The sequence below is a fragment of the Cavia porcellus genome, unplaced genomic scaffold (assembly GCF_034190915.1).
Source record: "Cavia porcellus strain 051 isolate PalLab524CR breed Dunkin Hartley unplaced genomic scaffold, mCavPor4.1 scaffold_9, whole genome shotgun sequence".
Classification (NCBI taxonomy): Eukaryota; Metazoa; Chordata; class Mammalia; order Rodentia; family Caviidae; genus Cavia; species Cavia porcellus.
Window position 1 is genome coordinate 58,794,891 of NW_026947492.1, and position 14,378 is coordinate 58,809,268.

The 14,378-nt window shown below is 33.3% G+C and overlaps 1 protein-coding gene across 4 annotated transcripts in view; it reads right to left on the reverse strand.

Moving 5' to 3' along the window:
• Uvrag (UV radiation resistance associated) overlaps positions 1–14,378 on the reverse strand; it is a 282,472-nt gene that overhangs the window by 144,512 nt on the left and 123,582 nt on the right. For all 4 annotated transcript variants that reach the window (XM_003468551.5, XM_063256475.1, XM_063256477.1 and 1 more), the window contains exon 7: positions 4,869–4,974. In XM_003468551.5, coding sequence (XP_003468599.1) covers positions 4,869–4,974 — 106 coding nt within the window. The remainder of the gene's footprint in view (positions 1–4,868; positions 4,975–14,378) is intronic.

A 14,378-nucleotide genomic window follows, 5' to 3' on the forward strand; every position in this document is an offset into this window, starting at 1 on the left:
ATCAGATCTAGAAGACAGGTTTGTGGTTAGAACCATCAAATGAAAGACTTCTTAAAATAACAAGGGACCACCCACAAAAAAAAAAAATCAGTACAGCAGCTGATAGATAATGATGCAACAAAGAACAAAATAATCAAAAATCAATGAAAAAAATCAGAAGGTAGCCCAAAGAATATAAAAAACATTCATAGAAGTAATAACAGAAAACTTCTCAAATACTGAAAAACAATTTGACATCAGATAAATGAGGCATACAGAACACCAATTAGCTATGGTCCAAAAAAACTACATCAAGGCATATCATAGTCAAGAGTCCAGAAAGTCAACACAAGAACAGAATGTTAAAAGCTATTAAAAAAAAGAATCAAATCACTTATAAAGGAAATCCATCAGAACCACAGAAAACTTTTTAATACAAATCCTGAAATCAATGAAAGCTGGGAATGAAGTGCTTCAAACTCTAAAAGAGAACCACTGACTCAGACTGACAAATCTGCATAATTATCTTTCAAAAATTGATGGAAAAATAGGACACTTCCATGATAAAGAACCCTGAAGAAATTCATGACCACCAAACCAGCACTCCAAAAATTCTGAAGATATTCTAAAAAACAAAAAGGAGGTAACGCTTCCATGAATTTCAAAAGAATGAATCCACCAGGCAAGACAAGTAATTAGGTAAAGAAAGGGAACCAATGACACCAAAATAATATGGCAAGGGTGAATCAATTCTTATCAATCAAAACCATCAGTGTAAATGTTCTCAATTCACCAGTCAAAAGAAACAGATTGGCAGAATGAATCAAGAAACAAGATCCAATAATATGCTGTAATAAAGAAACACATTTAACTCAAAAAAATTCATAGACTGAAAGTCAAAGGATAGAAAACAATATTCTGTATCACAGGAACCCAGAAAAAAGCATTATTTTTTTAATGGGCAAAAGTGTCTGAACTGGCACTTCTTAAGAGATACATAATTGACCAATAGGATATGAAAAATATATCAGAGCAATGCAATTTATTGTTATTATATATTATAATCATATGCTAAGAAAAGCAATAACAAAAAGAAATGCAATTTAGAATTAAAATCAGAAACACAACATAACCATCAAAATGCCTTTTTTGTTTGTTTTGTAGTAGTGACACTCAAATACAGGACCTTTGCAATGAGTTTCCTCCCCACTTCCCACCCCTTATTTTTTCAGACAGGTTCTCCCTAAATTGCTAAGTCATCAATTTATGATTCTCCTGTTTATTAGCCTCCTGGAGTACTGGAATTACAGGTACATGCCACTACACCAAGATAAAGACCCATCTCGTAGACGAAATGCACAAATCTTTGAAAGATACAAGTTATCAGCATGCCCAAAAAACACTTAAGCCAAATAACCTCATTACTGTTAAGTTGGACTTCTAAGTTCAAAACCTTTAAAACTTTAGGCCCAGATAGCTTAAAGGATGAATTCTTACCAAACAATTAAAAAACAATTCCAATTCTACATATATTCATTCAGAAAACAGAAGAGGAAGAAATGTTTCCCAAAAGTGAGATGAAGTCAACATTATCCTGACAACAAACCAAAGAGATTATAGGAAAACAAAACAGACCAATATTCTTCACGAATATATATACAAAAATCCTTCAAAATTTTTAACAAATTGAAGCCAGTAATATGCATAAAAAATAACCTCATGACTAATGAGTTTTGCTCAGGAATGTAAAATGGGGATGATAGTCATATATCAACCAACGTATTTCACCACAATGCTAGAAAAAAAGAATATACGATTATGCTAGGAAGGTATTTGACAAAATCTAAAACATGTAAGTAAAAATTTAAGATGACAGCAGCAAAAATTTCATAAGAAATATGCTTAAATGTCAAAAAATGTTGGGCATTAATATAATGTAACAAAATGTCAAATCTTTGTTATAATCAAATATAAACCCTGTTTTTTATGGGACAGCTAATTCTTACAAGTAATTAATTAAGAAGTGATCTTAGAAAGTAATCTGATATATTTCAATATCTAATATCCCTCCTTACTGTGTGTGTACATTTTTGGTTTTGGGGGTTTTTTGTTTGTCTAATTTTGGGGGGGGGTCTTTTTCAAACAGGGTCTTGCTATGTGGTCTCATTGTATATTTATTAAGGCAAAAACTAAAAATAATTTTTCCCTGTTGAAAATGCTTAGAGTATTTGGCCTTGGACTGAATTAAAAAGGGAATCAGAAAAAAGTAACAATAGAAGTTTCTAATATGTTATGGATAAACCTGAAAGTGACTAACATATGGATGGCATTATTCTCTGAGAAAAAGCAAGCAAGAAAATGACACTCTTTATCAAATCATATGGGAAAGTTGCTTCAGCTCTTCAAATCTCACTTTCCTGTCTTACTATAAGAAAACAATATGCTAATCAGACTTATTCTTAAATTCAACCTGTATTTACTGAACACTTACTATGAGTCAAAGACTGCTAAATGCTGGAGATATAGCAATGAAGGAGAGGGAAAGGTACAGAAATCCCTCCCTCATAGAGTTTAGAGAGAGAGAAAAATACATAAATACGTATCGTGTTAAACAATGTGACAGCATGGAGTTTCAATTTCATTGGCTTTGGAATCTGACCAGGGGACTGGTGGATACATATCCAGGTTTATCTAAGTAGGTCTAGAACCCATGACCTTGGGGTCTGTGTCTGGTCTTGCATCTCTTCCACTCTGGTTCTCTTCTTTTGCTCTGCTACCCAGCCAGCCACCATGAATTAAGCATCTTTGCTCAACCATGCCCTTCCACCATGATTTTTATGCCTTGGAGCCCTCTGACTATGTATGTATGGACTGAAATTGTGAACCAAATTAAATGTCTTCTCCTTTAAGCTATGGGAACTGAGTATTGTGCCCAGCAATAGGAAAGCTGATTAATACAAATGGTGCTATGGAACAGGTCTTAAATGTCCCCTAATGGTCCACGTCTTAAAGTTAAAGGCCTGGCTACTTGCAGTGGCTCTATTTTGAGATGGAAGAACTAGTAAGTGGAGCCTAAGAGAAGGAAGTTAAATCTTTGGGTCCTGTCCTTGAAGGGGGTGTTGGACCTCACTACCTTCTTTCCTCTATCTCTTTCTTCCCCATTCTTTGTTCCCCCTCCTGGCCACCAGGACTAAGCATTCTACCATGTGCTCTCTACCATGACATCCCAAGATGACATCCTCTTATTGGCTACAACCCAAGGCAATAAGATCAAGCAACTATGATGTGAAACTTCCAAAACTCTGAGTCAAAATAAATCTTTCCTCTTTTTAAGTTGTTTATTTCAGGCATTTCATCACAGTGCTGGAAAGCTAACACAAATGGCAATAATAAATACTATGGAGAAAAATTAAGAAGGAGAGGAAACAGAATGTATTAGGTGTGGTTCTCAACAGTTATTAGGAACCAAGAAGATTTCTAGGTTCACTTTCAGTTCAAAACTCTAATGATTTTCTTCTGTGTTGACTATGCAACATAAACACACACCATGAACCTCTGAACCTGACCTCTTTAAACTCATACATTCTATCACCTTACTTTGTGTCACCACTTACATTTTAGAAAAACAGGATTAAACATACATTTTTTCATATGAGACAAAGCATATGCTGTCACGTAATGAAACAAGTAATTTCCCAGTCTTGCCTTGGGAGAGGAAAATAAGAAAAAAATAAAATTTAGCAATTTCTCCCTGAATAAAGGTTCTAAAAATGCAGCACTTCTGTGCACTACAAAAAGGATTAAACTTAATTTTTCTCTGTCTTCCAATATATTTATGGTCTGAAATGTACTCCTTTATGGTACTAAATTACAATGGGTGGTTTAACAGTTTTAAAAATGGAAGTTTTTTCCACAGGCAAAAGATGGCCATGTGGATAGAAGAACTACGGCTGCATTTACTGCAGCTACCATATTCTATGTGCCAGGTACAGCACTATTTTATATATTAGGTCAAATCATAGGAAATTGCCATTTATAGGCCAAAATCAGAACATTATGCACTCTGAACTAATGTATTAATTTCAAATTCCATTAGAAAAAAGTCTGTTTAGGTTAATTGCATTGCTGCTTTTCTAAAATTCTTAAATTAAATTCAACAAATCTTTTTCTTTTGTTTGTGGATATAAAGACCTTCTGCCAAATTGATAAGAGGTGCTTAGTATCATAATTTGTAGCACAAGTTAAAGCTATTCATAGCCACGTGTCTTTTTAAAAAAAGTTCAACTTACTATTCTGTTTACAAAAACAAAAGCTTTATTCCAAAATTAACAAAATTTTTTCTTTATTGGGAACAGTATGAAGAAAACCTAAATTATATTAGTATCTTAAATATGTTCATTTGACTTGAGATTTCTATTTCTTCAGAAATACCTCATGAAAAGACTATTTCTCAAAAGAGAACATTGTCTACAAATTAGCCTATTACATTCAATTCAAGTAACTTTTAAATTCAACATTTAAAAGTAGATTAGTCCCTATAGTTTATTTTCTTTTCCTGGCAGTTATTTTTCATTCACTACTCAGTACATGTTTAGAATTCACATATACAAGGCATTAATAAAACAGCTGTTAATTATCTTCTAAGTAATTTTATGCAATCTAAAGTTTCATCTAACAGAATAATGTAGGCACTTTGCATGTTACACTATTAGCAGATGGGAAAGGTTATGTCCAAAATTCAAATATCACAAGATGTTTTAGTGAAACATTAACAAAAAAAATAACAATAACAAATATTAAAATTTTTTGGAAAAAAAGAATTCAAGAAGAAAATGATAATCTCTTTAAAAAAAAAAGAAGTTTAAGCAGATACATATTTAAAAACCTACCAGTTCATTGCTTGTAGACTTGAGTCTTAATTTTTCTTCAATTTCCTTTCCAATTTTCTGAACAGTTACCTGAGTCTGTTTAATTGCACACTGAGCTCTATGAAGCCTGGAAATACAAATTATAAACTCTAAACACAGAGTCACAGATATGAATGATAAATCTTCCAAAATAGACAGAATTACTAATGAACCCAAAATGATTGCTTCTAAGTTCATGAAATATCAATGATTACAATGAAATATCAGTGATTACAATAAATCCCAAAACAGTAACATTCTAAAACACCCTTTCTATACCAACCTGATTGCCTGCTTCTGTTATATTGACAGCTAGAATGAAGAACTCACAAGAGTCTGAAAGAGCCCTTAGAAAATAATCTGGTCCAATGCTATTGTTCTACAAATGCATAAAATGAGAAGCAGAAAAATTCCCAGTTTTCCAGACAGCATGTTATCAAGGCTGATCATGATTATATGGGTATTTACATAGAAAAAAACAATTTACAATCATTTCAGTTAAGAAGCTTATATCAAAGCAGGTAAAATCTAAAAGTGGTTTTTTAAAAAATGTTGTAAAAGACAAAGTAACAATACTGAAATACTGGGCAGTGGTCTAAACAATTACTACAAACTTAGTGTGGACTCTTTAAGGAACACTGAAAAAAAAATAGATACTTTTCTTTTTTCCTTCAGGCATGGTTTTGTGCCTATTTGGGGCAAGGGAACTCTTTAAATATAGCTCATGTATTTCCATACCAAAATACAGTCAAACTGTCTATTCAAAGATGATATGATTGTAATGTGGGAAAACTTTCGAATATCTATAAAACAACCATGTACCAGAACTAGTAAATGAATTAGCAAAGTCATAGGATATAAGATCGATATACAAATAAATCAATTACAGCTTTACATATAGTATTAGCCATAAAATATTAGGGTATGAAATTTAAAAATCAATACTTTTACACAGGAATAAAATGAACAAATGATTTCAAAACCCAACCCTGAAATTATGAAACACTGCTAAAATTTTAAAAAACTAACTAAATGGAAAAATAACATCATAGGCATGGATTGCGGGATTCAGTAAGATGTCAGTTTTCTCACATCAACAGCTGCATAAACCTAATCAAAACCTCAACAGGCTTTATTTAGTAAAGATTTAGTGAAGAGTAAAGAATCTGTCAGTAATAAACCAATCGACAACTGTCATGTTTCAAGACTTCCTATAAACTTACACAATCAAAATAATGTGGGACAGACTTAAGGATTTAATAAAGGAGATCAAACAGTGAAAGTAGTCTCAACTATTCAGAAAGCTAAAGAAAGATAAGTACAGTACAGAGTTCAAGGCTAGCTTAGGCAAAGAAGCAAGATTCTCACCTCACAAATCAATCATAAATAAAAACAGTTCAAAGGAACTAAATGAGAGTATATTAATAGGTCTCTACATATATGGCAAACTGATTTTTCAAAGCAGAATTAAGGCTGAGCAGTGAAGAAAACAAAAGTTTTTTAAACAAGGTATGAGAATGCTGAATAAACCTGAGGGAAGAAAAAGAATTTTGTTCTTTATCTCGTAACACATACACACACACACACACACACACACATCCCAGGAAGATCACAATAAATATGGAGGCCAAAATCAAAAATAATTTTAGTAGAAAATATAGAAGAATCTCAGAATTTTGAGGTAGACAAATATTTAACAGAGAAGACATAAAAAGAACTCATAAAATTTTAAATGGATAAATCCAGATGGATAATCCAGACAAAATTAAAAGTGTCTGATCACTTAAACATCCCATTAAGAAAATAGAAAAGTCCGCAAATTGTAGAAAATATTTGCAAATCATTTATTACAAAGTACTGTCTGGAGTATATTAAAAAGTCTCATATATTAGTAACAAAAAGATAACCCAAATAAAAATGAACAAGGGAGTAAGATGAACATTTCATTAAAAAAACATTAAAATAACCAACAAGCATGGGAAAATGTTTGACATCTTATTCATCAAGAAAATGCACATTAAAATCATAACGTGATACCATTTCACATAGGGTATACAGGAGCTAAAGTCAAAATGACAACACTAAATGCTGACAAAGATGTAGAACAACTGGCACTTAAATGTGCTGCTGGCGAAAAAGTTAAATAATATTATCATTTTTGAAAAATTATTTTTTATAAAGTTAAACTTACATCTAACCTCTGGCCTATAAATTTGACTGCTAGGTATTTACTAAGTCGGGTGGGGGGAAGAGACGTATGTCCTCAAGGAGATTTGTGTAAGAATATTCACAGAAAATAATCCAAATGTCTAAGCAAACTGAAGTACATTTATATATTGATAATCTACTCAGCAAAAATAATTAATGTAATATTTACACACAAAATAAACTATGGATGGATCTCAAAAACATGCTAACTGGGAAAAAAGCAGAAACAAAAAAAGTACATACTGTATGATTCCTTTTATACAAAGTTCATGTATAAGTAAAAACAATCTATGCTGACAGACCAAGAGTGGCTAGTTGCCTATGGGAGATGGGGACAATAGGTGGAACAAAAGAACTGAGACAATGGAAATGTCCCATATCTTCTTTTGTTGTACTGGGGATCCAACTCACAATCCTGCACTTGCCAGGCAGGAGCTAAACCCCTGCCCAGTGTCTTATAACTTGATTGAGTTAACTCACACAGTTTAAACTTATGATGTGCACATTTCACTTTATGTAAATTTTACCTTTGTTTTAAAAAGCTGGGTATCAATCCTAACCTGGAAGTCATCATATACCATGTATGAAAGGTCTGTTTTATTAAGGATTTGATGACACCAATACCTTTGCCAACATTATTCTGACATAACACACTAAAAATATTACCTGTCATATTCTTCACTTTTGGTAATTGATTGATAGTTTTGAGGATTTCTTAGGTCATCTAAAAGGGGCCAACTTTCACTTACAGTTACTTTGCTCACGAGACCAGGACCAAGGAATTAAATAGAAAAGATTATACTCCAGTTTCAGTGCCTCTTGCTCTGGTGATGTGCACATATGTTTCATTTGCTGTGATACTAATAAATTCTTTGAAAAGTATCACTAAAAAAATTTTAAAGCAAGGGTTTATTAAATCCTTAATTTTAATGATATGGTCTTAGTCTCATTTCCTGATATTCTTTTTGTGTGTATATGTTGCTAGAGACCGATTTCAGGGCCTCATACATGCTAGGCAAGTGCTCTACCACTGAGTTACATACTCAGTCCTTTTAAATTTTTGAAACAGTCACACTAAGTTGCTCTAGTTGGTCTCAAACTTGCAATCTTCCTACTTCAGGCCCATGAAGGACTACTGGTGTGTACCACCACACTAGCCTCCGGATATTTTTGACCATGTACTCTGAACTCCAGCAATATTGAACCACTGGCAATTGTTCAAACGTATCATGCTATTTCTTGTTTCTGCACTTGTGTATGAGTGGTTATATCTGCCTATTAGTTTACCTAGCTCTTTAACAGGTAAGTGAATTCCTAATTTGTTAAAAAGAAGTTTAAGCTCAGTCACTTATACAAAATCCTTTCACGCCTATCCCAGACAAGGTAAGGCAACTCCTTGTCTCTGTGGTTGTGATATCCAGCAAGAAGTATTATAGCAACTATTCTCTTGTCTATCACCTTCAAAATCTGAGAAAAAAATTCATCTTCTTATATATATTCTAAATATTCTGTACAGAATTCAGCACAAAGAAGACACTCAAATTGTACCTGCTAATAAATGTCTAATGTCTAAATATAAAAGTATGGCTCAGAAATTTGGTATGTTTTATTGATACTGTGGGAGATTAAATATCAGTATAATCTTTTACATTTATAATGTAAAAATTATATCAAAACAAAATCACATAAATTAAAACCCATTCAGATAAGGAAATCAGCAATTTTTACTAAAAAGTATAAGTATTATCAACCTATAGAAGAAATCAACAAAATAAGCCTGTTACTTTAAAATGGAGAAAGTACTGCCTAAAACTTCCCTCATACTATGCAAACAACCTTGTCAAATGGTAAAGACTTTAAAAATAAAAATGATTCATGACCATAATTAATGTATGACTTCAACTATTTGGCTCTCACTGCCCCAGACGCTTTCTGATCTTACCTTAGGGGCTTAAAACACACAGACAGAATCACATTTCCTCCAATCTTCACTGTTAACCAAACAGACTTTTCAGAGCTCCTGCTATACCAAGATAGAGCTAATATGTTCCCCTTTCAAATCCAACAGGAGAATAAGTTTGAAGTAGTTAGGCTTTTAAAAATAAGGTAGAACATCCTGATTCCCCTGAGAATGAGGAGATGAAGGACTGACAAGAAAAAAAACAATTGCTTTACCTCCAAACTGGCAAGCTAGTTTTGGAAGGAAGAAATATGTATCAGCTAGCCATTTAAGTGACTGGCCAGTATGAACATTAATACTTCCTAGCAAAAATAAAATGCACTATCATAAGCACTAGAGAGGAGAGATCCAGTAGGTATCTCACCAGGCACTGTGGTGGTAGCAAATAAGCTCTTTGAAAAAGAAAAGCTCTTTGAGGTACAGTATTGAGTATAAAGATATATTAAACAAAAGATATTGTGTGAAATAAAAATTACTAAAGATTGAGGCCATATCAATTAATCATCTCAGTAAAAAGTTAGAAGACAGTTTTTATCTACTTGATATTGATAATATGACATTTGGAATGCTGCATTCAAGCTTAAAATGGATAATGACAATCAGAAGTTCTCTAGAAATATAATGATAAATAGTTTCTTACAGCTTGGGAAGAGATAAAAATACAAGAAAGACAGGAGTCTGTTGAGATAAATGTACACCTTAATATTGTCTTTCCATATGAAGAAGTTAAGGATTTTTATCCTGGAGGCATTAGGAAAGCACTGATAAGTTTTAAGGCAAAAAAGATTTAATTACACCCAACCTTCCAAAAGCTCTTTCTTCTTGTAATAAGGTGAATGGGATGCAGAGAAAAAAGGCTACAGCCAGGAATGCTGATGTGAGATTATTCCAACAGCCTAAACAACAAATGGAAATGTTTTGAAGTAAAAGTGACAGAAAAGATGGTACAAAAGAGAAGGAGAGCAGAGATAAAGACTGGTTCCTGAAAGCAAATTAGTAATTGCTATGGTTTGGAAATAGTTTAATTGTACTCCCCTCCAAAGATTTTGTTCTTAGAGTGGCCGTGTTGGGTGGTGGTAGAATTTTAAAGACAGTATATTAGAAGGCCCTTGAGTCACTAGAAATGTGTTTACAGAAGACAGCTCTTAACTAATCCTTGAGTTCTCCAGACAGGACTATTAGAAAAGGAGTAAACTCTGTTTTTGGTCTGAAATGTTATCCTTTCTTCCATACACAAGTAAATGCCCATGGGGCATTCATCATAGCCTGAACTATATCATCTGTATCTTGAGCTTCCAGATTGTAAGATGAATAAATCATTTTACCTCATAACAAGCCTATGTCAGTATTTCATTAGTGACCAAAAGCTAATATAGCAATATCAAGATGAAAGAAAAGACATCACTACAGATCACATAGAGATTTAAAGGGAACTAAGGAGACATTATGAATAACTTTATGCCAATTAATTTGATTTAGATGAAATAGTTAAATTGCTTTAAAAAAAAACAAAATTTGCCAAAACAAAAGTGAAAATATGAATAGTATTACCTGTTACATTGAGTGTATCATAAAAAACTTCACATATAAGACACTAGGCTAAGATGGCTTTCCTTACACCAGTTGTAAAAATAGTTCAAAGAGAGAATACTTCAATTTGTTTTACAAGGCAGGTACAACATTAAAAACCAAAACACATAAGGACCATTCAAGAAAGAAATATTACAGACCAGTATCACACATGAACATAAATGTAAAAATCATTTACAAAATGTTGTATCAGCACTACGAACTTTAAACCTATATTTAAAGGCTACACCTTGATTAAGTGGCTTTATCTAAACAAGGCAAGGTTGGTGGAACATTTCAAATTCAATCAATAACAATGAAAGAGAAAAACTGTAGGATTATCTTGAAAGCTGCAAAAGTTTTCTGATAAAATTCAATGCCTATTACTGATTAAAAAGAAAAAATCCTCAATAGGGAAAAGTGAAGGTTCCTTAGTCTGATTAAGGACTTATGTCTGAAAAAACTTAGTTTCTATTATAGTTAAAACCAGGAAAAGGCAAGGACCTCCACTGTATTACTTTATGCAATACTATACTAGGGTACAAACCACCACAATAAAGCAACTTAACAAGTCATAAATACAAGAAACAAGCAAAAATTTCTATTCACAGATACTACAACTGCAAACACAGAAAAAATTTTAAAAACTATAATCTAAGTACTAGAACTCACAAATATGGCAAATTATAGTATTCTAGAATAATAAAAACCAACTTGTGTTTCTATATACTATCAACAAACAACTAAAAATACACCTAACAAACGCTGCTAAAGAGCTGCATAAAAGATTGCTGAGACATATTAAAGAATGACTAAATAAGTGGAAACAAGCCATGTCACTGACTAGACAACTTACATTAATAGGCTAAGTCTCCCTAAGCCAATCTATAGAGTCAAAGCAATCCCAATTAAAACCCCAATGGAAAAAAACTTTTTGTGGAATTGACAAGCTGATCATAAAATTGATATGGACATATAACATGCTGAACAAAATTGGTGGTGTTCACTACCAGATTTTACCACAAAGATACAGTAATTAAGTCATAGGAGACTAAGCAATGAAATATAACTTAGACTACAGAAACAGACTTATGCCTACATAATTTTTAATTGGGAAAAGCAAAGTTTTATCAATAATAGCATTGAATTAAAATTTCAATAGAAAAAAACTTAACTTATACTTCACATTATATCCAAAAATTATTTTGAGATGGAACAACAAAGCTCAGTACAAAAGCTAAAACAATAAAGCTTGTGAAGTAACATATGGTAAAACACATTGATAACTTTAGGCAAAAATTTATTCAACAGGACTCTTACCAAAAGGTATTACTGAGAAAATGAAAACTAATAAGGCACAGACTAGAAAAAAACTCCATGTGCATACATGCACAGACATACATACGTATGAATAACTCCTAAATATCAACAAAATGCATCCACCCCAATCAATGCTTATTGGCAAAATATTTGGACAAAAATGATATATAACATTGAGCACATGCATGGGCTCAATATCTTTAGTAGTCTAGAATTAAAAATAAGTATCAAAACAATACGCTACCACAAGACTATTATAATAACTAAAATTTACAAGTTGCCAAGTTGTGTGATGGCAAGAAATACAGCAAGTGAAACTCTGAACACATTTCTATAAAATTAAGTAACTAATTTGGGAAACTGGCAAAATCGAACAAGTTAAATACATTCCTCTTATACGAATTACTAGTAGCACCACTCTTAAGTATAATTAGAAAATGAAATATATGACCACAGAGGACATGTGTAAGGTATTTATTTTGTTTTGTTTGTTGTGGTACTGGAGATTCAACCCAAAGGTGATCTGCCATGGAGCTACATCTTCATTCCTTTTTTTTTGAGACAAGATTTCACTAAGTTGTTCAGGCTAACCTTGAACTTGAGATCCTCCTCCTTCAGCCTCCTAAATAATTGAGACTATATAATAGCCATGTGCTAATGGTCCTGGCAAGTATTTGTACAAGTCAGATTATCATTACTACAAAGAAACATCTGAGTCAGCTATCTTAGGAGGAAAAGAGATGTATTTTGCTCAGCATTCTGAAGGTTCAAAGTCCAAAATTAGGCATGGAGAGGGGTGCTGACAGCAGTAGGTAAAGTCAGGTCACAGAGGGAATCTGTACAGAAGCAGAGCCTACCTGGCAAGCATAAGGTCCTGAGTTTGATTCCCGGTACTCAAAAACAAATAAAAGAAAAGGAAGAAGAAGGGGAAGAGGTAGGGGAGAAAGAAAGGGAAGAAGGAAAAAAGGACGGGGAAGGAGGAGAAAGGGAAGAGGAAAGGGAAAAGGAAGAGGAAGAGGAAGGGGAAAAGGAAGAGGAAGGAGAAGGAGAAGCAGCAGCAGTAGTGGTGGTAGCAGTGGAGGCAGCAGCGGCAGCAAGCAGTCACACCTCAAGTCAGGAAGCAGAGAGACTTGCTCCTCTTACAACCATGTCTTCATGACAAATACCAAGGGATCAAGAGTAAGATCTCTTCAACGACTTGAGGGCCTTTTCAATGTTCCACTATCTTCCAGTATCACCACGTGAATACTAAGCTCTATGGACTCTTGGTAGGTACCTAAATCATACTCGAATCATAGAAGTGTTATTAGCTTTATTTTTAATGGCCAAACAGTAGAAACAACCCAAATGTCCGTTAGCAGGTTAATGATTAAGCAAATTCTGGTACATTCATAGGAGGAAATACCACTGAGGAATGGAAAGCAATAAACTACAGATACATAACATGGATAAACTTCAAAATCTGTATGTACAACAAAAGAGGCCTGAACCCAAAAGAACAAACTGTGTGATTCAGTAAGAAATTCAAAAACAGAAAAATATAGTAAATGATGAGACAATAAGACAAGTATATGATGCAGTCAGGGGTAAGAGTAGCGACAGAATGACTGGCAAAGGGGAAAGAGAGACTTTTCTGGAGAGTAAATAATCCTATACTTGGATTTGAATGATGATAACATGGCTGCATATATTTACCAACATTCATCAATCTATACACTTAAATTCTGTTTTATTGTTTATAAATTTGGCTGTAAAATTAAAGGAAAAATACACAATGGTATCTTACTTAAAGAACTAGTAAAATGAGATGGGGAACATAGGAGAAGTAGTTTGACAAGTTCCATTTTCAGCCCAAGATGCCCATGCAACATTCAAGAGTAGTGTGGAAGATGAGATGAATACTGTCCGTGGATCTGGAGGTTGGCAGCCACATCTTGGCTACAGACAAAAATGTGGCAAACATTAACACACAGATGCTAATAACTTTACAAAACGTATTACAGTGTCATTTCATAATACTTCACACTCTCAGTAAATGAGATCACCCTGTAAAATTGTGAGAATGGAAGACAACAGAACTTAAAACAGATTCAGGGGAACGTCAATATTTAAGAGATTACAAAAAAGAAAAGAAAAAAGTAATCAAAATGTGCAAAGAATTCTGAACCAGATTATCCAGATTGATAATCTGGATAGCTGCGTTACAAAAGTCAAGGAAACAGAATATCTTGAAATCAAGTAACCCAAAATACAGACAGTTATCTACATATGTAGCAACAAGGATTTGACTTAAAAAGCTCTTTCAGATCTATTTACCTCACTGCCATGTTTTACTTGGCCAACAGCCTTGTATCTGGATTCTCGGCTTCAACTCTTGATCTTCTCAATTTGCTCTCTACTTGGTACCAAAGTATCATTTATCACAGTTTGGTATC